Source organism: Athene cunicularia, assembly GCF_003259725.1.
Source record: "Athene cunicularia isolate RWA chromosome 5 unlocalized genomic scaffold, athCun1 chr5_part1, whole genome shotgun sequence".
NCBI classification, from domain to species: Eukaryota; Metazoa; Chordata; class Aves; order Strigiformes; family Strigidae; genus Athene; species Athene cunicularia.
The window spans coordinates 41,152,660-41,174,146 of record NW_020799101.1 but is presented as its reverse complement, the minus strand read 5'-3'; the positions used below and the strand labels follow the sequence as shown (position 1 = coordinate 41,174,146).

The following is a 21,487-nucleotide window of genomic DNA, read 5'->3' as shown; positions in this document are numbered from 1 at the left end:
GCTTCTAAAAAGGTGGGATCTCCAGGATCTTGATTGTAAACACATTTGTTTACCTTCAGGGCAGGGGAAACATACACTGTACAACACATTCACTATTGTTCAAACACCCACAACTCTTTAGAAAGGCAGATGCCTTGTTTCAGTTTCAGTCTTTCGTTGAGTCACTCCTGCTTATGTAAGATCTGAATTTGACTCTCTTAAGGCTACATTATGGAAATTAAAATCTTAAATAATCCCTTGTCTGCTGGGACTACCTGCTTCTGATACGGAGGAGGAATTCAACTCGCCTTTCTTGTGGTGTTCTGTTAACAGAAATTCTCTTTTCATCCCGTAGTTTTGCTCAAGGGAGTAGTCATCTTTTCCCCAGATTCCTTACATACTTCCTAGTGCTGTCTTGAGGCAGGAAGAGTTTCTCTAATCTTAGATTTGCTCCAAAAACGAATGACTACCTTGTAATCCAGAAGGCCCCCTCACTCCTATGGGGGAAGGTGAAGGGTCCCCATTTCCATTTAATTCCGGGTTTCTCCATCGTTGCCACGTTCCATTTATGGGCTCCCAACCTGTCTGGGACACTGGCCTCACTTGTTGTGTTCTGATGCTAACCCGGTAGGAGTGTGGTTTTTTTGTTTGTTTTGGTTTCGGTTTTTTAAAATCCTTTCAACACAGTGGTTTGGAATAATCTCACAGTTACTACCTTGAAGCTCAGAGTTATTAAAGTGGTTGCTGAAGGATGTGGCTTTCCCCTAGGTAAATACCGCACCCCAATAAATAGCAGTGCCTATCGCGTGTTGACACTTACATTCCATTGCAAAGGGTGGGTCGGATTTGAACGGTGCGTACGTGATAAGTGAAGCAGTAACTACTTACGCTGCTTTAGAGGAAAATGGAGGTGTGAGTTTGGAGGAGACAAAGGAGGAGAGGAGAGACCAAGTACTGCACTTTGTCTTGTGATAGATACAAGAGCAGATGGCAAACTGTTACCAGTGTATGCCTGATCTGTTTTTTGCATGACATATTTTTAGACTCTAATAATCCTTTTCACTTAACGCTATATTGCTGCTTATTTGAGTACTTGAATGGCTTATCTGAGTGCCTCTAATTTAGTTTACAAGCATTAATTACTTAAATTGTTCAACAGTGTTCTGAAGTGGAGCTATTGCAGCCTGTGGTTGTGGGAGCTGGAGCGGAGAAAGGGCATGTGTCTGGACCTAGATCCCATACGGAAGCAGTGGAGTTTGCTCAGATGTCTTGCAAATGAGTGTCTGATATTTTAGGATGTTATAAGCTGAATTATCATGGTAGGAAAGAAAAAAATTGTATAAGTACATTTAAAAAAAAACCAAAACCAACCTGTCAGCAACCTCTTTATATGTATGTGCATATGTACAAGCATGCACATAACTTCAGAAAACCCTGATTTGCAGACTTAATTTGAGGGATTTAATTTTTTTAAATGGACGTTTTAATACCTTCTAGGAAATGGAAATAAAGCACGGAAAGAGATCATGTAATACTTTTCACTGTCCTGCAGGACAGAATTATCTTTAGACCACTAATGATGAACCATTTTGGTGCTTGTGACTAGAACTCCTCTAAAAGTATTGCAACTCATTTGTGCTGGGATCAGCCTGGTTCTATCTTGGTTGCAGATGTCCCCTGTGACTAAGCTAGACCGTGATTTTACAGGCATTTGTGAAGCCTGTTTGAAAACTCACTGATACCCCAGAAAGCCCTTTTCTGATATTTCACCTGAATGTTTTGGTTTTGTTGCAAATTTAAGCCATTTGTTCTTGTCCTTCACAGTGGACATGGAGAAAATTGACTGCTCTTATAGTTACGGAAATTTGTTTTCTATTAGAAGACAGTTGCCATGCTTGGTCCTCTCAGGATAAACAAACACAATTCTCTCAGCCTCAGGGGTATGATGTTTGTTATTTGTCCCTGAACTTTCCCCTAGTTTGTCAAACCTTTCATGGAATAGTGACCAAAATGGAGCACAATCATCACAGATAACCTGTAGTTCTTAGACTAACCTTAACTGTATCCTTGTGCTTCCTATCCTTTTCTGCAGGAAAAAAAATTAATTCTAGCACAATAGTCTTCCAGTGTGACATTCCTTTCAGGCAGAATTCTAGAGTTATATGGAGTATGGTTTCTGGGGCCGTTACATGAGTGAGGATATGTTGAAAGCATAGTAAGCTTTCAACATGTGCTCACTAACCCAAGCTGCTAGGGATAGGAAGAGAGGAGTCTTTGACCGATTAGTAGAAGACAATTTTGCAATTTCTGTCTGATGGTAGTGGTTTTTGGCAAATGGGCAAGTGTAATAAGCACTATTAAAAAGGATAAGCATTAAAATTTCCTCTGTTTATTTGTTCAGACTGGAGATTTTCCTGTGGCCGCTGAAGCACTGGGGTGTTAAACTGGTGGTGAGCCGAGCCCTGGGCAGGCAGGGTAGAGCTGTGTGTCTAGGTAACAGGCTGCACCACCTTTGCACATAAGATGAAGCGCATGCTCAGCTTCCTTCCCAAGTGCCTGGAGTTCACTCAGGGGAGATTAGCTTCTTGGAGTTCTTTCCTGGCTTGTTGCCAGAACACAGTCTCTCTTCATGTTACGCAGAAACTACACCTCATTTAAATGGACTTGTTGCAGTACATTTGATTTGAGGTCATACACAGTTCACAAATGACACATTCGTGCCTTAACAAATTGTGCTTATATATCAGGCTGAACGTGTTTATTGGTCTATGTATAGAGAAGTGTGGATGTGTTTAGTTTTTAAGTATTCCCAAATATTCATCCTATTTGGAACTGGTAATTCTGTGTCCTACCTAATAGGATGTTAGGCTCATTTTTTCATCTAGAGAGTGTTGTCATTTCAGATATCCCTTTCTCATGACTGATGATGTCAATCAGTAACCCATGACAAGCAGAGGATAAATGGAGGATGGGCAGAGAATTCTCAAATTGCCAAACTGTAGCATAGGAAGTTTCTGAAGACTTAAACTGCAGTTGTTTTCGAGGTTAAGAAAGATTTCTTTCCTTCTGCCACACCATCTGCTAAAGTGATGTTTGATTTACCACAAAATTGTTCTGGGTGATGGACAGCCTGGATAAATCTCAAATGTCTGGGCTCTGAAAGTGAGTCAACTTTCCTATAGTGAGGAACTTTCCATTTACTTCTTGGATAATAACATTTTGGTTTCCAGCAAGACTGATGTTCTGGCAGAACCCTGGTAGGGGCAGAATCTCTGTGGTTCAGCTTTCCTGTGTGCAGCAGGGGCAGGTGGCAGAGCTCCATCCTATTAGAGAATCAGTGTCTTTCAGAGCAAAGCCCAGGCTATGAAGGTAGCGTGTTTAGTACCTGCTATCAAAGGTGCTTCAGTATCCCTTAAAACAGAAAATGCTGATTCTTATTAAAATAAAATCTGTCTTTCAGTCAACAGTATTGGCTTTTACAACATCTCTGTGAGAAAAGTGAAGGAAACCTTTGTGACAGTGCAGCTTTAAAGCCATCTAATTCCTTGACTGTTTTGGCTTTTGGCCTGGGAATGACATAAAGGTTGTAGGTATTTTAGCTGATAATGATGAGAACCAAAATGCCAATGTTGATTCCTGCAGAATAGTCAGCAGACTGTGGCTCTTGATGCTGTCTGCAGAAAGGCAAGCAATGCTTTCACTTCTTCACACTTAATTTTCCTCTGATTTGAAGAGGGGCTGCTCCTGGAATTAAAAGTAGAATCCAGCTGTGGAGTGGGACCTGGGATTTTGTGCTCCTCGTAATTCAGTCCGATACTGACCATTCATTTCTTTTTCATTTGCTCTTCCTCTAGTCCAGACACAGTTGAGTATCCAGCAAGCTTACCAGGTATCCTACAGGGTAGTGAAGTATCTCACTGCATGGTGAGGCATGGCAGAGGAGAAAACGCAGGAACCCGAGGCTTCTGTCTTGCAGTGTTGTTTCTGCTTATTGCATTAAGTGTTTCTCCTGACTCAAAGGTTTAGCCCAGCCCATCTTGCGTGTGGTACAAACAGGAAACGAAAACCCTGCAGTCAGAGGATACACCTGCCAAGGGCTGGTTGAGCAGCTGTGGCCCTCACCCATGGTTGAGTGCAAAACCGGAAGCGTCAAGGGCTAAGCACAGGCTGAGCACCCTTTCTTCTCAACAATTTGGAGGCTGGATGGCGAAAGAGATGTGGGGGAGATGAAGGTGTGTTCACAGTTTGCCTGGCAGTCGGATGAGAGGTGCTGATCAGGAAATTGCTCATGTAGCATGCAAACTGCCACTCTTGAGGAGTGGGCATTCTCCCTTGCTGTTAATCATCAGTCTTACAGCTCCAGCTGGTTCTCCTATGCCATGGGAAGATCAACCGTGTGACAAAGCAGCGAGTGTTGGTTTCCTTGGGGACTGAAGCAGATACAAGGACGGTCGAGGCTCCCAAGGCATCTGGCATGTGGAGACTGCTCAGTGATTTCCTTCATCAGGGACATGGTTATGCTGTTTGTATTCCTTGAGTGACACCTGACAGCATTTGAAGTAGCAGGGCTGCCCTGGCAGAAGGCCAGTTGCAGTGATTTGGCTGAATTAACAGTTGATGTTGGTTGGCATAGCACCTCTGACAATCTGAAGGTTGATGCTGTTACATATCAGGTCAGGGCACTGACTTTTTAAAGTTGACGCTCAGATCTGCAGACTCTGGGCTGGGCTATCCATTGATGTAGGTTGTCATAGAGCCACATTTCAATTCTGGCCCTAAACACCTTTTTTTCTACCAGTGAACAATCACTACTGTGCAGACTCCTGATGCACACAAACACTAACCTGTTTACTGCCCAGGGACAAGAGAAGATAAAAAAATCAGTTGTTCTAAGAGCCTCACCCTGTCTTGGGAGCCAAATCAAGTGTTGTGATCAGAAACTTAGTTATAAATGTTTGTTTAAGTGTTTGCTCAGATACTCCAGTCAGAGCTTGCTTGGGGAGCATTCTTCTTGTTGACTTGCTCCTTCACCTCCCACCCATTGAGATCTTTGTCTCGATTTGTGATTCATGTCTGATTCAGCCAAGTGGGTAGTAGACTTGGCAGCAAGAATCTCCTTAGTTTGAGGATTTCAGAAACCTTTAATAAGGGGCAAAAGCACAGAAACTGGCTGCTAAAAGTATAAATTAAGTGCCTTATATGACAAATTCAGGGAAATTTTTTTTTTGTTATTTGGGGCATCTTTGTTTTAGCTATGGGCAAATCTTGCACCTTGCTTCCCTGGACAAGAACCTTCGTGGATATTTTAAGTTATATTTCTCCCAACAAATAAGGGAAAAATTGACATGTATGCCTCACTACCTCCATTGCAGTACAATGCCTTGCTAGGTCTTCTAGGTTTCTTCAAATACCAAATGATCCGAAACCTAGAAGTTGTAGTTTGGACAATTAAAAAAAAAAAAAAAAAACCCAACAAAAACCTCATGGAATTTTGATCAACTGTAATGAAAATCTTTTACTAGCTGCTTTAGATATTTAAATGCATGTATGTGCATGTATGTGTATATATATCCCTGTATATATTACTAGAAGAAAAACCAGGGATAATTCTAATTTGCTTATATTGGGTATAAAACCATCTGCTATTCCAGGATCTGGATCTGACCAGGTCAACTGCCTGCCTCTTTCAGATCTGCAAAGACTCAAGCTTAATGAAGACACTAAGCCTTGAACTGAAAGAACTCAAAACCAGAATCCCTCAGTAGGCAAATTCTGTGACTATAACCAGAAAGATAGCATGTTGCTCAGCAACTCTCGCTATCTTTTTTTTTTTTTTTAATATAACATCACTCAAATCCCCAGATATCTCCATGAGATGAAACCATATGGTTGGCTGTCCCAGGGTTGCACTCCCTTGAATAAATGAAATCCCTAATAACCTTTGAAGCTGCACCCATGAAAAACTCATTCATTTGGAAATTATGCTGTTAACTTGTCTTCTTAGAATATTGTGATTTTTGTAAAAGTGGTAAATTCTTTGCTAAAGTGTTTGTGATTTTATTTGTTTTTAATGGGTTGTAATTATAGCACTGTAGTTATTGATCACAGTCACACAGAGAGAGAAGCCTATCTAATTACAGGGTAGTTAAATTAGGCTAGTAATTGTCTTGGTTGTGGTCCACTCAAAATGATTTCTTAGAGAAGGTTTTTATGGCAATGGCAGGTAGTGGCTGCATTGAGACAGAAGAAAGCACAGTTTTGCTTGGGCTAGGCTTAGTTCATTAAAATAATATGGTTAGTAGCTTTGGACCTACACATAAGTTCTTTGTGCAGGTCTGCTATGACAGGTCAAAACACATTCAAATAAAGTGACAAACAGTGCTGAAATGGAGAACAAATCTGAAAATATTAACTTCATTTTCGAAATGGAATTAAATAATTGAGTAAAATGGTGTAAAGAATTAAGAAAACAAACTAGCTTTCAAGCTGATTTATGTCAGTTTTAATAAACTAAGGTAAATAAAACAGTCAAGGATCTTGTAGATAAAATTGACTGATAGGGTTTTAAGAACATTTTACTGCGTTAAGTAAATGTATATACTATAAAAAGTAAAACCGAATAATAAAACTGTAAAACATACACAGAGTTTTGAGAGAACAAATATTAACAGAGTGGTATTTGCAGGAGTAGACCCTACCATCCGCTCACACTGACAACAGCTCTGTGTATCATCTTATGGACCTCATGAGGATTTGTTGTATCACACAAAGACAGTAATATGGGTGCTAGTGGGTGACCCAGAAAGGAAGAAGGAAGGGAAGAGGGGTAAAAAAATGACAGCAGAAAGGTGAGCCACTGGAGAATGACTAATACTGTGCATGGAGAAGTCATAACTGATACCCAGCTTAGTAATGCTTGGTGTTAGCTTAGGGCCTGCTTGTAAAAGCCAGTTCCAGCTCATGGTCTGACGAGTTCCCAGGCGTTATTTTTCCAGTCACTATTGTTACGGTTACTGTGTCCCGAAAGAGGCCAACACCCATCACCTTCTCGCGTGCTTGCTCATTTGCACTGTGTTGGCTGAGACTGCCAGGCAAGGTATTGCTCAGTGCTCTTGTGTTTTGGGCACATGGCTCTTGCAGAATTATTTTGAAACACATGTAGTAACTTTTTGATAATTATAGTTTTCTGTACTCCTTGCAAGTCCCTGTGGAGGAACCTTGTTCCTTCTAGGAGATAGTGAGACACTGAGTAGGCAGCGGCATCCAGTGTTACAGATCAGTTTTCAGCCCCCATGTCCTAGAGTGGCAGAATTTAGCCTAAATGATGTAAAGACTTTAAGAGAACAGTAGATTGCAATGACTGACAATTAAGTACTCTTTTCTTAAAGCCTTTTAGGAAAAAAAATTACAAAGAAATTTCTCACTATCCTTTTGTTTCTTGCTGTCATAATAGCTCTCTGTAGGCTTGCGTAGGCTTTGTACTAGTGCACAAAAAAAAAAAAAAAAAAGACAACAGGATCTTGGATAAGAAACTGCTGAAATATCCCTGGAAAAAGGATTCAAGGGCCATTGTTTACTATAGTCTAGCAGAATTTCCATGAAATTTTACCAGTTCAGGCAAGAAAATACTCCTCCACTCTGCTGCTGATGGAAGAATTAACTTTTTTAGGGACCCTGTTGATTTATGTTACTTTTCAGTGTAGTTTTGTTCTATAACTCACTGTAGTTTCAAGTAAAGTGCTAGAATTATTAAAACTGATGGATTTGGGTTTTTTTCCCCCTGAAGAAAAGGTTCTTCACACACCCCACCCTTCCCACCCCCATTTTGGATGTAATTGTTGTTTTTAATGATTGTAAGTGCTTCACTTAGGACTACATTCTGCAACCTGTTTGTCGATGCTTACCTGAGGATAGCTACATGTGTTTAAGGTGTTCACAGAACTGAGGTCCTTGTATTCATTTTACCCTTAAATAAGGGAGAGATTTTATTTATTTTTTCACAGAACAGCAGAGGAACGTCAGGTCCCTATCCCCCATTACCCTTAGGAGTCAGAGTGGCTCTCCTGTCCCTGAGGGATTCAGCATATGCTCGGAGAGAGATTCCATTTGTTGTATACTGCCTGTAAAACAACAACAGCAACCAAGGAAACCTCACCCAATCCAGGGAGTCTGCCCTAATCTGTTCAGCGAGCTTGGCTATTGGGATGATACAGCTCTCCTCCTGGGTGGGAGGGTTTCAGGAAAGCCTAGTAGTTCCTGGGAATTAATTCTTGGGGACCAAACAAAAACCCCTTAAAATGGATGAAATGCCTCCCGGAGAGTTCACTGCGTTTTCCTCAGCCAAATCCTACTGGTGTATTTGGGCAGGATCACTGTGGCTGTGCTTCTGCATACTAGTAACATAAGAAGTTGTGCTCTCACCATGAGAAGAGGCCTGGAGAAAGCTGTGCTCCCAGGAACCAGTGGCTCTCGGCTGCTGCTTGTCTTTGCTGTCTCTTAATGGATAGACATGATGGCAGCAGCTGCCTTTATCCAGGGTTGAATAGGTTGGGAATACCTCATCTGGCCAGCATCTTGTCTGCGTCTGCCCGTGCTAACACAGGCTGCCACGTCTGCTGGGCAGCTGCGTGCTTCTCTTCAGTGCGGCGCTTCAAAGTCAGAAGAGTCATTCAAAAGAGGAATCCAGATAATACAGATCAATGTCAGATACCAAGCCACAGTCTTTTGTATGCATTGTGGCTGCCATTGCTGGAATTGGTTTTCCCATTCTCTTCCCCCGAATTTTTGTTTGCTTGCTACCGGGGACATGGTTCCAGTAGCACAGCCTGTCACACGCTGACCTGTTGGCAGAAAACTGGCTTTTCCCCTCGTTAGCATCCCACACCTTTTATTTTTTAGGGTGATATATATATATTTAGCATGTTAGTTACAGTTCACATTGAGTAATTTATATGCTGTATCTAAGAGTGCTAATATTTCTCATGCTTGCCTCTTGGCACTTTTGGGATGGTTTCCTTTTTCCTGATGGAAAACTCTTGAGTATATTGATCTCAAGGCATATAAACCAGCATCGGTGATGTCAAGGGCATCTGATTCAGGTAATGCTGATACAGAGATAATCTTGAATTTTCCTTGAATATATGTCAATAGCATATGCTAGCTGGGAATCTAGAAGAAATTAAGTCTTGGAGAAACCCAGACAGCAAAAGATCAAGGAATACGGAACAGGAATCTAGAAAGAACAGGGAGTGAGGGAGGTATGGACTGCAGATACAGATGGGCAGTGGTAGCAGTCCTCTTTGCCATTGCAGCATCAAGCAGTGATTTGAAAAGCACATAATGCCATTGCTAACAAAGAGGAAGAGATCTTGCTTTAGAAATAGAAGTGAGAAAGATTCCTCCTACAGCAGGCACACAAAGTTTTCATCTTCCCACTCACACCACTGCTCCAACAGCATGCAGTCCTGTTTGCATCCTGGCAATTTGCATCCTGGTTTGAGTAAGTTGGGAGGCTGGAAGTTGCAGTAGAGGAAAGTGCAATTGCTGAACCCCTGCTGATGGCAGAACACCCCATGGAATGGGTCTGGAAGCATTCCGTTCCCTCCTAGCTTGAGCTTCACGTTTTCTGTCTTGTGGGGGGGAAAAAGGTTTACAAAGATTTTTTTTTTTTTTTTTTTTTAACTTAAAAAAAATAATTCAGTGATTGCATATTGGATGAGTAGCTTAAACATACTCATCCAAGGCAGCTGTAAGCAGCCAAAGTCCACTTGAGCTGGGACTGAATTTGTCCCATTGTCTCTCCTTCACACCCACAGTACAAATAAAAGCTTCAGCTTCTTAGGGCTGGGTGGGAGGGAGGAGGCGGGAAAGCCACTGGAGTGTGGTGTGGCACTGACAGTTGATGTGCATTCCTTGAAAGCCTGTGCTGCTCATCACTTCTGGATATAGCAGTATGACACGTCACTGGGAGACAGGATGCAGTTTGTTGGGAGTGGGGCATTATGACGGGTGCAGGATCTTTACGGGAGAGTTAATGAGAAGTCAGCATTGCTCCATAAGGGATGGGGGAGAAGCAGTGTTACTTGTAAATTGGGCTGCAATCTTCAAAAAGTCAATCTTTGGCAGGAGTTACATTCGAAGGGGTCATTTTAGTTCAGAATGATGTTTACTTTCAACTGTTCTTTAAATAATTTGGGGCTGTGTCCCTCTGGAGTAGAAACAGCAGTGTGGACTGAAGGGCTTCTGCTATCAGTTAACTCCAGCAAATAGACTATACAAAAGTAATTTATCTTTGATACTTGAATAACAATATTTACATTGCACTTTCCTCCAGAAGGAGGCTATGGACATTTCTAAGTGGTGTACAAGAGTCTCCCTCACTAAATAGCAGCTAGCTCTGTGGCAGAGCCAAGTTGCTCTTTAGCACTGCAGGGTTGCAGTTTGGAATGACTTAAGGCAAATAATATAGAATATGAAATCCAAGTAATCCAGAATATGAAAGGATCATTTAAACCTGCAGAAGGTATTTATGAAACTGGAGTTTAGCTAGAGCTAGTAACATCTGTGGAGTTGTGCTAAGTGCAGCTGACTCATGATTCTCAAACCACCAGGATTTTCTTTGGATGCTTCCTCTCCCTGGCACAGTATGTTTTCAGAAGTATTGCTGCTCCATGGGGCACTTAGATCAGACCGAGAGTGATTTCATTTCAGCTTGAACTGCATTCAGAACCAAAGTAAGTTATATAGGTAGAAGCAATCTTATTTCAGAGTTGAGTGTGCTCATATGCTGATTATGTCAGTTTAATTTGCAGCATAACTTAAAACTTTCTAGAGAAGACAGGTCCTTAAAGATCACTGGTTGCTGTGAGTTCCCATATCTTCTTGATACAGATAGCTGCCGGGCTTTGTCCTCACATGGTGGCCAACACTGCTAGAGGGTGCCTTTTAAGAAACATGGTATAAGTGAACAAGTTTGGGGAAGGGTGGCCACGTCATGCCCGTGTATCACTGCCTGCAATTTCACTTGTATTTTTCACTTCTACAGAAGCACAGTGTAGCAGACAATAAAAATCCCATATCCTAAGCACCCAAATCATCAGATCGGTATCCCTGCTAGAGAAGACGTGGTTGTTTTTGAAGGTGGATTTTTCAAGGCGTTGAGCAATGACCTAAACTCATTTTCAGTGAAGGCAATGCCTCCAATTGGTTTTGGTGAACCACATGTTAGGCCGTTGATAAGCACTTCTGTAAATGCAGGCTAATTGCCAAGTATGTGTGATCTCAGAAAAAAAAAAAAACAAACAAAACAAAACTCAGCACTAAATTGTCATGCACAAGGATTGTGCAGCTCCATTTTTTTTCTCCAGCGGGGTATCATGTTCTAGCAACAGAGGAAATGAGCCTGCTGTCCTTGTTTATAGAGCACTTTGGGAACCCTCTGAGTGTAACAGGAACACCAGTGGGCTGTGGTTCTCTCCCACCCGGGTTTCAGTTCCAGAGCATGAGACTTTTTCACTCTCTACTTTTTTTTCCTCCTTTCTGCCTGTGCGAGGGAGCACTCAGCGGGTTTGTGAGCAGCTGTTCTGTTTCCTTGTCTGCCTGCAGCGGTACCCAGACAGCTGCACTGTGGCAGCCAAAGGTGGCCAGAGCAATGCCAAGCTTCGTTAAAAAGTAACAAGATTGGGAAAGAGGGTGGGGAGCAGGAAAATCCGTGACTTGGAATAGATTCTACAGCACACTGTGAGTGGATGCTGGGGGACCTGGGGGACCTCCGTGTCTAACTAGAGATGTTTTCTATGCATCTGTCACAGTAAGTCTCGCCTGCTGACTTGGAGAAAGCTGTTAATCATGGGGTGATGCCGAAGTTCTCTGGGAAAGGAAGTGTTACTGACAGTGGCAAACAGCTTATGTTCGTGTCTCATGGAAACTTAAATGTGCATAAGTGTGTGTTCAGCATCTGCTGTCCCCATACTGTGTGACTCACACCCAGAGAGGGTCAGGTGTGGCTAAGAACAGGCCTGTGACGTGCACCATGACTTTATTTCTTGCAGGCAGCTTTCTTGTGGATGGTAGGGCATTATATTTAAGTATTTGTCCATTCTTGGTTTTATGTGCATGTTTTTCCAGTGATGATCATAGTGTCTGTTTCATGGTTCCGCCTTTGAGCGCTTAGAAATTAGAGAGGAACAATTAGTTCAATGTGCGTGAATCTATGTGGTAGGTTTGTGGCATGTCAGGATTTCAGCTTTTGCCCAACTTTAATATTACTTTTCTTTGTATTTCAGAAAAAGGCATGGCATACAATTAAAACCATGGTTAACTTACCAGTCATCAGCCCCTTCAAGAAACGCTACTCGTGGGTGCAGCTGGCTGGGCATACAGGTGAGATGGATATCTTCAATGTGTTTGTCTGCGGGGTAGGAATGGCAGCAGCACAGAATATATTGTTTCAGTGTTTTTCTGTTTTCTTCCTTCAATTAAAAAGGAAGCAGGCAATATCATGTAAATCTGTGAAGCAGAACATCTGTCTTTCAGTTGCAGTGGGGACAGGGAAAGGGAAGGAAGCAGTGGTCAGACTCTGGGGAAGGGCCAGGTGCTGATGAATCCTTCTAAGGTGATACATGTAAAATACCCGTTAGAGGCAAAACAAGAGGGACTGGGGAGTTGAAGCCCTATCCATCTGTTGCTGTTGGTTGTGCTATGGGATCATCTTTCTTGACTGAGTAGCCAATATGTTAGTTCCCTAGTGGGAAGGATTATGGTGAGCGCTCCACTCCTGGCAAGGACAGTGTTTCCAATACCAACACCAACCCCCTTGCGTGAAAAACAAATCCCTGAAAACTGACTTGCTGACCAGGTGTTTGCATTGCGAGTCTGTCATTGTTCACTGTATGAGTGCAAGGAGCAGCTCACTTGGCTGGTTCTAGTTTTCTCTCTGTAGAAGTTGGTAAGTCTGTTCCTGATGTAGGCTTTGCTTCATTGCTAAGGCAAAAAAAAACAACAAAGGGAAGTCATTAGGTTTGCTTCTCTCGTGCTTCATTTAATTCCTATGCAGCCCTTGTTCCTCCGTGCTTGTGTGGGGTTTATTAGTACACATGTGGGCAGGCACCTACGCTGCATCGTGCTTTCAGGCAGTACCTGAGACACCTCTTTATATGCTAATACACTAATATGGTGCACTGCAAAGCTGTGCAGAGAAATTTATTTAGTCCTAGAGATGGAGCAGCTGCATTTTGCACAACAGTGTTGGAGGGGCTGACTTGTATTGCACAGAGTGCCAAGATGACCCCATCTTGCTGCAGTTTTTATTTCAGTGTGTACGGGGTTGGCTTGGTCTGTGGGGAGTGGTGCACTGGTCGTGTCATCATAACCCTTTTGAAGGCTTGTGTAGTAGGGTGGAAGAGGGAGGGTTAAGAGGTTACTAGAAGCTGATTAGGAGAGATACTGCTTCAGTTTGCTTTAAATAGTTTTCTGTGGTTGCATTTATTCCACCCTTTTTGCAGCTGTTCTTCTCTGATATGACAAGTTCTTTCTAAACTAAAACCTGGGCCATCACCACCCTCGGCCTTGTGCTGTGGCAGTGCCAGTTCCAGGATTTGTCAGAGAAGAACCAGTTTGCAATGGCTGAAGGATCCTGCTGTGATAAAAGTTGAGCGTTAGCCCCAGGCTTAATGAGGCTCCTAGTTTGGCATGTATTTTGTGTTGTGTAGATTAAAAGGGACCCCCTCTGAATGAAACATGAGCTTTCCACAGACGCTGTTGGCAGGTTGCAGGACAGGAGAGTGTCTGGACAAGGAGACTCCAGATACCTGGAGTCTAATTACTGCTAGTCCTGGCCTATGCAGACTGTCATTTGGACTGGATACCATTCAGACACACGGTTGTAAAAAAAAAAAACAGTTGCACTACAGGCTGCACCTGCAGATGAGCAGGGCTCTGGAGAAGAGGCAGTACCTGGCTGTACACGCCTGCGCAGTCACTGCATGTGTGTGTGTGTGTGTGTGAAGGGCAGTGCTTGGCTTCTGGCCTGCTGGTGGCTGTTTAACGATCACTGATTGTCCGTGCCGCCTCGGTAGGCACACCCGCAGCAGGTATACCCTACCTGAGGATTGAGGACAAAGCCAACAGTGATAGTGTTATGCAGCTTTAAAGTAGCCTGTCAGAGGATTAATGAATTCTGACTCACAGCTTCTTCCTGTGCATTTTAGTAAGTATAGTAGTGTTTAATATCCTAACAAAGAGTTTAGCATGGAAAAAAAAAAAAAAAAAAGATGGCCTGGAGCAGCTGCACTCCTTAAAGCTATAAATTCTAACATGGGAACGTATCCAAACGGACTTTCACTGCCAACGGCTGTGTTTGTCCTGGGAGTCTTATTCTTTTATGTAAAGCATATTATCTTTTCTGTTCAGGGGAAGTCTTTAACTCATGTCATGAAGCTGGAGTGCTGGGGGAAGGTGTTTTTCTTTTTTGTGGGTCAGTCTTATCACCACGTGTTTGATTTTCTTTTCTAGGGAGTTTCAAGGCAGCTGATAGTGGAAAGATTCTCAAACGCTTCTCAGAGAATGAAAAGGAGTGTTTTGAGCGATTGATGAAAGACCCTCTACGCTCCTGCGTCCCTTGCTTCCACGGTGTGGTGGAGAGAGATGGCGAGAGCTACATTCAGCTGGATGACTTGCTTACTGATTTTGAAGGGCCTTGTGTGATGGACTGCAAGATGGGGATCAGGTGGGGTACATGAAAGAGAAAGTGCTTTCTAACCCAAATGCATTTGAAGGAAGGGGGGAGATGTGGTCATGCTCTGTCTAGAGAAGTTTGGTAGCATTTTGAGAGCCTTGGGATTCAGTCCAGACAACCTGTTGTTGGTTTGGCAGTCACCTTGGACAGCCTGAGGGGAAACTATGTCCCCCTGTTACCTGATTGTATATGGATTCTGGAAACTGATCTGTAGCCTCAAAAACTATCCATACTGAGAAATTTTCAGGGGTGGTTTAAGATATAGTTTCCCTGCAGTGGCCTAACAATACTTGGGAGAAAAAATGACATGATTCATTCACTACCAGTTCATTTAATCTTTGTGTATTCAGTGATTCAAGAAACCCTATGGCGTAAAATTCTCATCTCGGTGTGAATGACTGAGTAACAGTGTGAAAGCCCATTTCCAGCGCTTGATTGAGTCTTGGTATTGATCTTTTCTGTAGAGAGTTGACCATGTACTCAGGACTGACCTGTGTTTTTTCCCTACTCTGACATCTCTGTGATGCTATCACCTTGTTCTCCAGACTCTCACTTTTCTTTTCCTTTTCTTGTCTGTGATTAAGGAAAACCTCAAAAATGTTATCTAAGCATAACAACGAGATAAGAAATCTGTTGAGAGCCTGGAGTAACAGTACAGAGAGGTATGAACTGTCGTAATAGTCTTTTGGGTGTCAGCTCAGATGCTCAAGAGTTATTGTCATAAATGAGTTATTCAACTTACAGGAGTGCAGATGAGCCTTTTCAAATAGATGCAAAATCTTAAACGAATTAGCTAAATCAGAATAGAAATGTGTAGCACTGCTATGCCCAGAAGAAAGAGTAGAAGGATTTGCAGTGCAGTACATATTTTATTCAAAGTAGGTGACATTCTGGTAATGAGTGACAGCATCTCCTAAACACTAGCCTGGCTTATTATGCTGTGATGAAGAAACTACGCTTCAGGCACCTGACAAGGTGCAAGCTTTAGGAGTCCAGAGGAATGTAGAACGTAGTGCCTTTCTAAAGGTTACCAGGTGGACAGGGTTAAGTGTCATAACAGCAAAATGTGGAAGGCTTGTCACCTTCACCTTCCTGTTCTTCGGGTTAGCTCTTCTGGTTTGGAACTGCTTTACTCTTATTTTGATCTTCTTTACTCTTTAATTTTTACTATATGAAGAGTGAATCTGTCTTTCACTGTGATACATTAAGTAAACCCTTAATTGCCTTCTGAGGCCTAAAAAGTCACACATGACAGATGTTAGCTCTTTTTTTAGGAGAGAAGAGACAGTAAGACTTCAGCAGCCCCATTTGCTTTTGATTTCATTGTAAGTGATGTCTCCTAACTGTCCTCTGAAAACACAGTTCTATTTCATGGCACAGTAGGAATTCAGCTTTCTTTTATTTGCAGTTGTAACAGTAACATATAACAGTAAGTAAAGGTATAGTTAGAACAAATGCATGACACAATTCCCGATTCCTGTGACTGTTTCTTTAAATACGCCTGTGCAGTCATCAGTCTGTGTTCTTTAGTTTCCCCATATGTGAAACTGGGGTAATGATAACACTTAGTTAACGTTTCTTGAGGCCAGTTTATAAGCTGTAAAAAGAAACGTTTGAGTAGTCCTTACAGTTTTGTTGGGATGTGGTGTTTTTGCAGGACATACCTGGAGGAGGAGTTGACTAAGGCCCGTGAGAAACCAAAGCTGCGTAAGGACATGTACAAAAAAATGATTGAAGTTGATCCTCTTGCTCCCACGGCTGAAGAGAATGCCCAGCATGCTGTCACCAAACCCCGATACATGCAGTGGAGGGAAACCATCAGCTCTAGTGCCAACCTGGGCTTCAGAATTGAAGGGATTAAGGTAATAATTTCCCTTCTGCCTGTTCTTGGAGGCCGAACTTGTTGGATTTTTTTTGATTAATTGAAAAGGTAGTGTGCATCAGTAGCCAGGCTTTCCAAAGGACTATGTGAAGTGCACTAATTGAATCCACAGAGTTCACTGTATTGTGGTTTTAAAACATCTATTGTAATTACAAGAGTTGTGTCAATGAAGTGAAGCACCAAATGCACATCAGCCATACTTGGTTCAACCGCAGAGACGTTGCAGGAAGGACTGAAGCAGGTACACAGTGTAGATAGAATGAAAAGGAGACAGTTATAAGGAAGAATTCAGAACTGAAGAAATAACTGCCTCTCCCCATGCAATTACTTGTTCTATCCAGGAACTATACATATTTATTCCAAGTGAATCACAGTAAAGTGTTTTTGTTCCAGTTATGTTTATTTGCAAGGTATGTTAAAAGCATTAGTTTAGATGCTCTTGGGATTGAGGAAACCCCTCCTTTTAAGTACATGACAATATCCAGTATAGATGGAGCTGGAATAAAGCCGAAACAACCAAGAATAAAATTTTTCCATCAACAAAGTCCATCTGCTGTTCCTGATGTATATCTTTGTGTCCCTGTACCATTCCTAGGTACTACCTTACCGCCATGAAAGAATTTAGGCAATTTTCTTTCCTGCGCATTAATTCTTTATATTTGTTGTGCCCCATGGCAATGTTGGGTACCCACCCAGAAGCCCATTAGGACCTACTCTCAGAATATCAACCACCTGCCTCAGTTACTTCAATGCTGACACTTGCTGGGATGCAGAAGCCTGCTTTCTGCTTGCAGAGGCCTCTCACAGCTAGCCTTAAACTGGTTCCCTTGGGTTTTGGTGGTGGTGTACCTGTAGCTGCACAGAGTGTGGTGGGGGTTGCCCAAACCCACCCCCCCCACCCCCCTCCGGATGGGTACTTGTCACCTGAAGCCTGTGGTGGGACAGCTGTGAAGAGGTCAGCAAGGGTTACCCTGTGTGATTTCAGCATGTTCCCAGAGCACACACATTTAATTTAGATAAATTAGGACATTGCAAACTGTAATCTGGATTAGTTTTGCTTCCATCTCATAGTTCAGGCGTGTAGGAAGAATAAAGGGTTAAAAGAAGGTGATGCTGATGAGCCATGGCTCTTTAAACACCCCTTTCTTTGCTTCCCTGTGTTGTCTTCTCCCTTCCTCACTCACAGATTCTCCTGCTGTGATACAGGAACTAGGGCTTCCAGCTCATGCTGTGCTGGCCCCCTGCACGCTGTGCCTCCCACTCCTGGCTGTTAAGACACAGGCATCCTCAGGCAGGATCCGTCTGGGCGGTAGATGATCTGGCTCCCGGCCAGCCAAGACACTTCCTGTCTTACCCTTTAGCCATTTCATGATGTTATCAATATACCTGTTTTAGTCCTGTACCATCTTAGGTCTTTTGGGTGCTCTGTGTAATGGAATCAGAAGCCCAGATGATCTTGAAACCTTTTACATATGTTCTTGGGAAGATAGTTAGTCAGCGTAGAAGTCGTACAGATTTATGCTGAATCCTGGAGAGTGACTGAACTAAGGGAGCACAGGAGAGCTCCAGTAAAGCCTTCTGATTGTTCTTTGTGGTTTGGTTGGCTATCAGAGGTGGGTAGGAGCCATATGGCACACAGACTGCATGATGTTTCTGTTGCAGACGCTGCTGTAACTGCAGAACAGGACACAAATACTTAGTCCTTGGAGTAATGTAGTACATTACCTTTTCCTCTTATCTCCCTGTGCTGTTATGAGGGATATAGGTATCACTTCCTCTTTTTTTTTTTTTTTTGTGTGTGGGGTTTTTTTGTTTATATGGAGAAATGGTGACAGAAAGTGATTTGTTCAAGCAGAACAGCTAGTCTGTACTCCCTGCACTGTTTCACCGTAGCTGAACTGTGCATCCAGTTCTGTGTATTTGCAGAAAAGCAAAGCCGTGCTGCAGAGATCCCCATTTTGAGAGGAGAGCCTATAAGGATCAGTGGTGCCAGCTAGTGGCTGATGGAGAAAAAGGGGTTGTTCTCCCTGAGTGCGCTGGTAATTCCTAGAGTTGGCTGAGCAGGTATCTTGGGTTCGGTCATTCAGAAATAGTCCTGCCCTGGGGCCACTGAAGTAAGAAGTGGAAGCAAAGTAAGTGAAATCATAGAGGCCTTTTTGTGAAGTGGCTGCCGATAAATGAGATCTGATCCACTGTATGCACTCCTTCTTCCTTAGTGGGGTACCTTTTTAGCTTGATTCATCTCTTTTCCTTGCCTTGCTTCCATATCTCTGAAATTGAGCCAGGTTCATCTATGGGGTTTGTCACTCTTCCTCTTACAAAAAATAGTTGGAACCGTTGGGTTTCCTTACAGCTGGCACCTGACACTCAGTCTCTTGTGCCTGCCAGATTCAGAATGCAGGTTTCCTCTCTGGAAGGGGCTGTCTGAAGGTTAGGCATCTCAAGCATTGTTTCTATGTCCCATTTGCAGAGCAGGGATGCATGGGGCTGAGAATCAGGAGTTCTGGCTTCCCATTCTGTCACTGAGTCTCTGTGCAGTTTGGGAAGTTAACTTTTTCCTTCGGTACCATTCCTTCAGCTGTAGATCTGGGATAGCCCATTTCCCAGGAGGACATCAGATTCGATTCATAAACCTCTGTGAATCCATTTAGGTCACGACCTTAACCCCAAGCTCTTTAAGGCAAGTCCGCAGAGGAACCTGAGAGAGACTGGGAAGGTTAAACTAGGTAGCACTGTTCTGTGGAGCCACCAAGCCTGGCCTCCTGCCAGCCATCTAACGAGAAGTGCTGCAAGTGGCCCCTGAGCTGCACTGCGCAACAGACCGCTCTGCCGTGCAGGAGTGGATGGGGAGCCCTCCACAAAGGTGTGACTCCAAGGAGCGAGTCAGGCAAGTGCCTCCCGGGGATCAGGTACATCTGGAGTTGTTGCAAGGACCTGCTGTAGAATACGAGGGATGGTGTCATTCAAAACCTGAATGTTGTTAACAGCAAGGAAAGACAGGCAGCAGTTACGTTTCCTGCCAACCACTGCAAAGGAACAAAATCCATAAAAGTGTTTCTAAACACCAGGGAAGCGAGCAACTGCTCTGTCCAGACAAAAATGGATGAAAAGGGAACGCACAACAGCTATTCCAGACTTACTCTGGGATTTGGGGCACAGGGAGAAATTATTTTTAAAACAGTCTTACTCCAGTGAAGAGGTACGAGGCATCAGACTGAGTTCCAGATTTCTGTGTGCTGTTGAGTATTACCATGCACCAGATCAGATGGCTCCCAACTTTCACTGCCTACCTGCTGAACTTCTCTTGCATAACTTACACATCTCATCAGGCTGACATGCCACACTTGTATCTGGCCCACAGCATTGGAAGAAAATTCTGTTTATTCTGCTGCTAGAAAGTCTGGTAGGTGGGAGGCTGTTCTGCATGGCTTTGCCATTCAGTTAGTTCATTCTCCTGCATGATAAATCTGGAAATTTAGCATTATCAGATTTTTTTCATGTATATACTAGGAGCTGAGTTCTGCTGTGGAGTAAATAGTGTTTCACCTGCTGAGACTGGAGCTGAATTTACCCAGTTTTGGTGCGGTGACTTAACACGTAGGAGGGAACATGTTTTGATGACCTGTTGATTTATAATGGAAATGAGGGATTTACTCAGACTGATACAATGGAGAGGAATACAGTTTGGCAATCCTGCAGGCTTTTAGTGGACACAAGGCTACCAACTGCAGTAATTGCTGTATTTCACATGCGCATCCTAAACGCTCCTGTTTGTGTCTCTTGAAGCAACAGGGGTGTTCTTGGAGAAATGCATATTCATATAGTCGATGTTGACAGATTTCTCTGATTCCAGCACTGCTCTTAGTTACTTGTAGCTCCACAAACACAAACTGGTCACTTACCAGCACATGAAAAGACTCGTTTTTTCAGCAGCAGGATGCTTCTGTACTGAGCCTTCCTGCTAGCACAAAAATACTCTGACTTTCTCCAGCACCCAGTTGGATACCAGCATGCCCGCGCTGTCCTCTGCCAAAATTCACACACCTGCTTTGTCACCGCTCGCATTGCCAATCCTGGGTTGTTCCTGACTGCAACTAGCTTTCCGTTCTGTGACTTCTGGGTCACATTAATATACAAAGGTATCTCAGGAACAGAGTCTTAACTGTAATTCTTTGATTTCCCCATTGCAAAACAAAACCAAAAAGGACTGGTAAAATTGGGTTTAAAAATGTCCCCTTACAGCCCCAGCCAGGGTTTGACTACACCAGGCTAGATGAGAGGACAACCAAAGAGGTCACTGTGGTTTGCCCCATTGAACTTTGCACTGCTAGTACTGGCACGTGAGAAAACCCTCCTGCAACTGGTAATATCGTGAGTTGTTTTTTTTTAACTGCACTGAACAGGAAATGAAATGCCATTTAAAGTTACCCAATCAGCTTTTGTATCTCTTCTCCTCCGCTGCTTGCTTGGTTTATCTGCTCTCTTCCTGTTCAGCTACTCCCTTTCATCTGGTTAGCAAGAGCTGAGCTGTTGATGGTTCAAGAGGATTGACTGATGAGGGGAATGATATGTGTGTAGCGTAAATCGTCTCTGTCTTTGTGCTTTTTTGTGCAGAAGGCGGATGGAACATGTAACACAAACTTCAAAACTACGAAGACGCAGGAGCAAGTTCTGCAGGTTTTTGTGGAATTCATTGAGGGCAACACAACTATTCTGGTGAGTCTGAACTCTTCAGGTTCAATGATCTTTGACCCAATGAACTTCCTTCAGGGCCATGCTTCCTCTGGTACAAGAAAAGTGAATTAAACTACCAAGGAAAAAATAGTTTTGACTTCCAGTCCCTCTCAGCAGATGGAGTGGACATGGGGACTTGGTGGGCTGTGAGAAGTAGT

At 43.1% G+C, this 21,487-nt stretch overlaps 1 protein-coding gene across 1 annotated transcript in view; it reads left to right on the top strand.

Annotated features, from left to right (window-relative positions):
* ITPKA (inositol-trisphosphate 3-kinase A) overlaps positions 1-21,487 on the top strand; it is a 39,584-nt gene that overhangs the window by 12,109 nt on the left and 5,988 nt on the right. Inside the window, exons 2-5 of the mRNA XM_026849360.1 lie at positions 12,264-12,360; positions 14,491-14,704; positions 16,371-16,575; positions 21,210-21,311. Coding sequence (XP_026705161.1) covers positions 12,291-12,360; positions 14,491-14,704; positions 16,371-16,575; positions 21,210-21,311 — 591 coding nt within the window. The 5' untranslated portion in view covers positions 12,264-12,290. The remainder of the gene's footprint in view (positions 1-12,263; positions 12,361-14,490; positions 14,705-16,370; positions 16,576-21,209; positions 21,312-21,487) is intronic.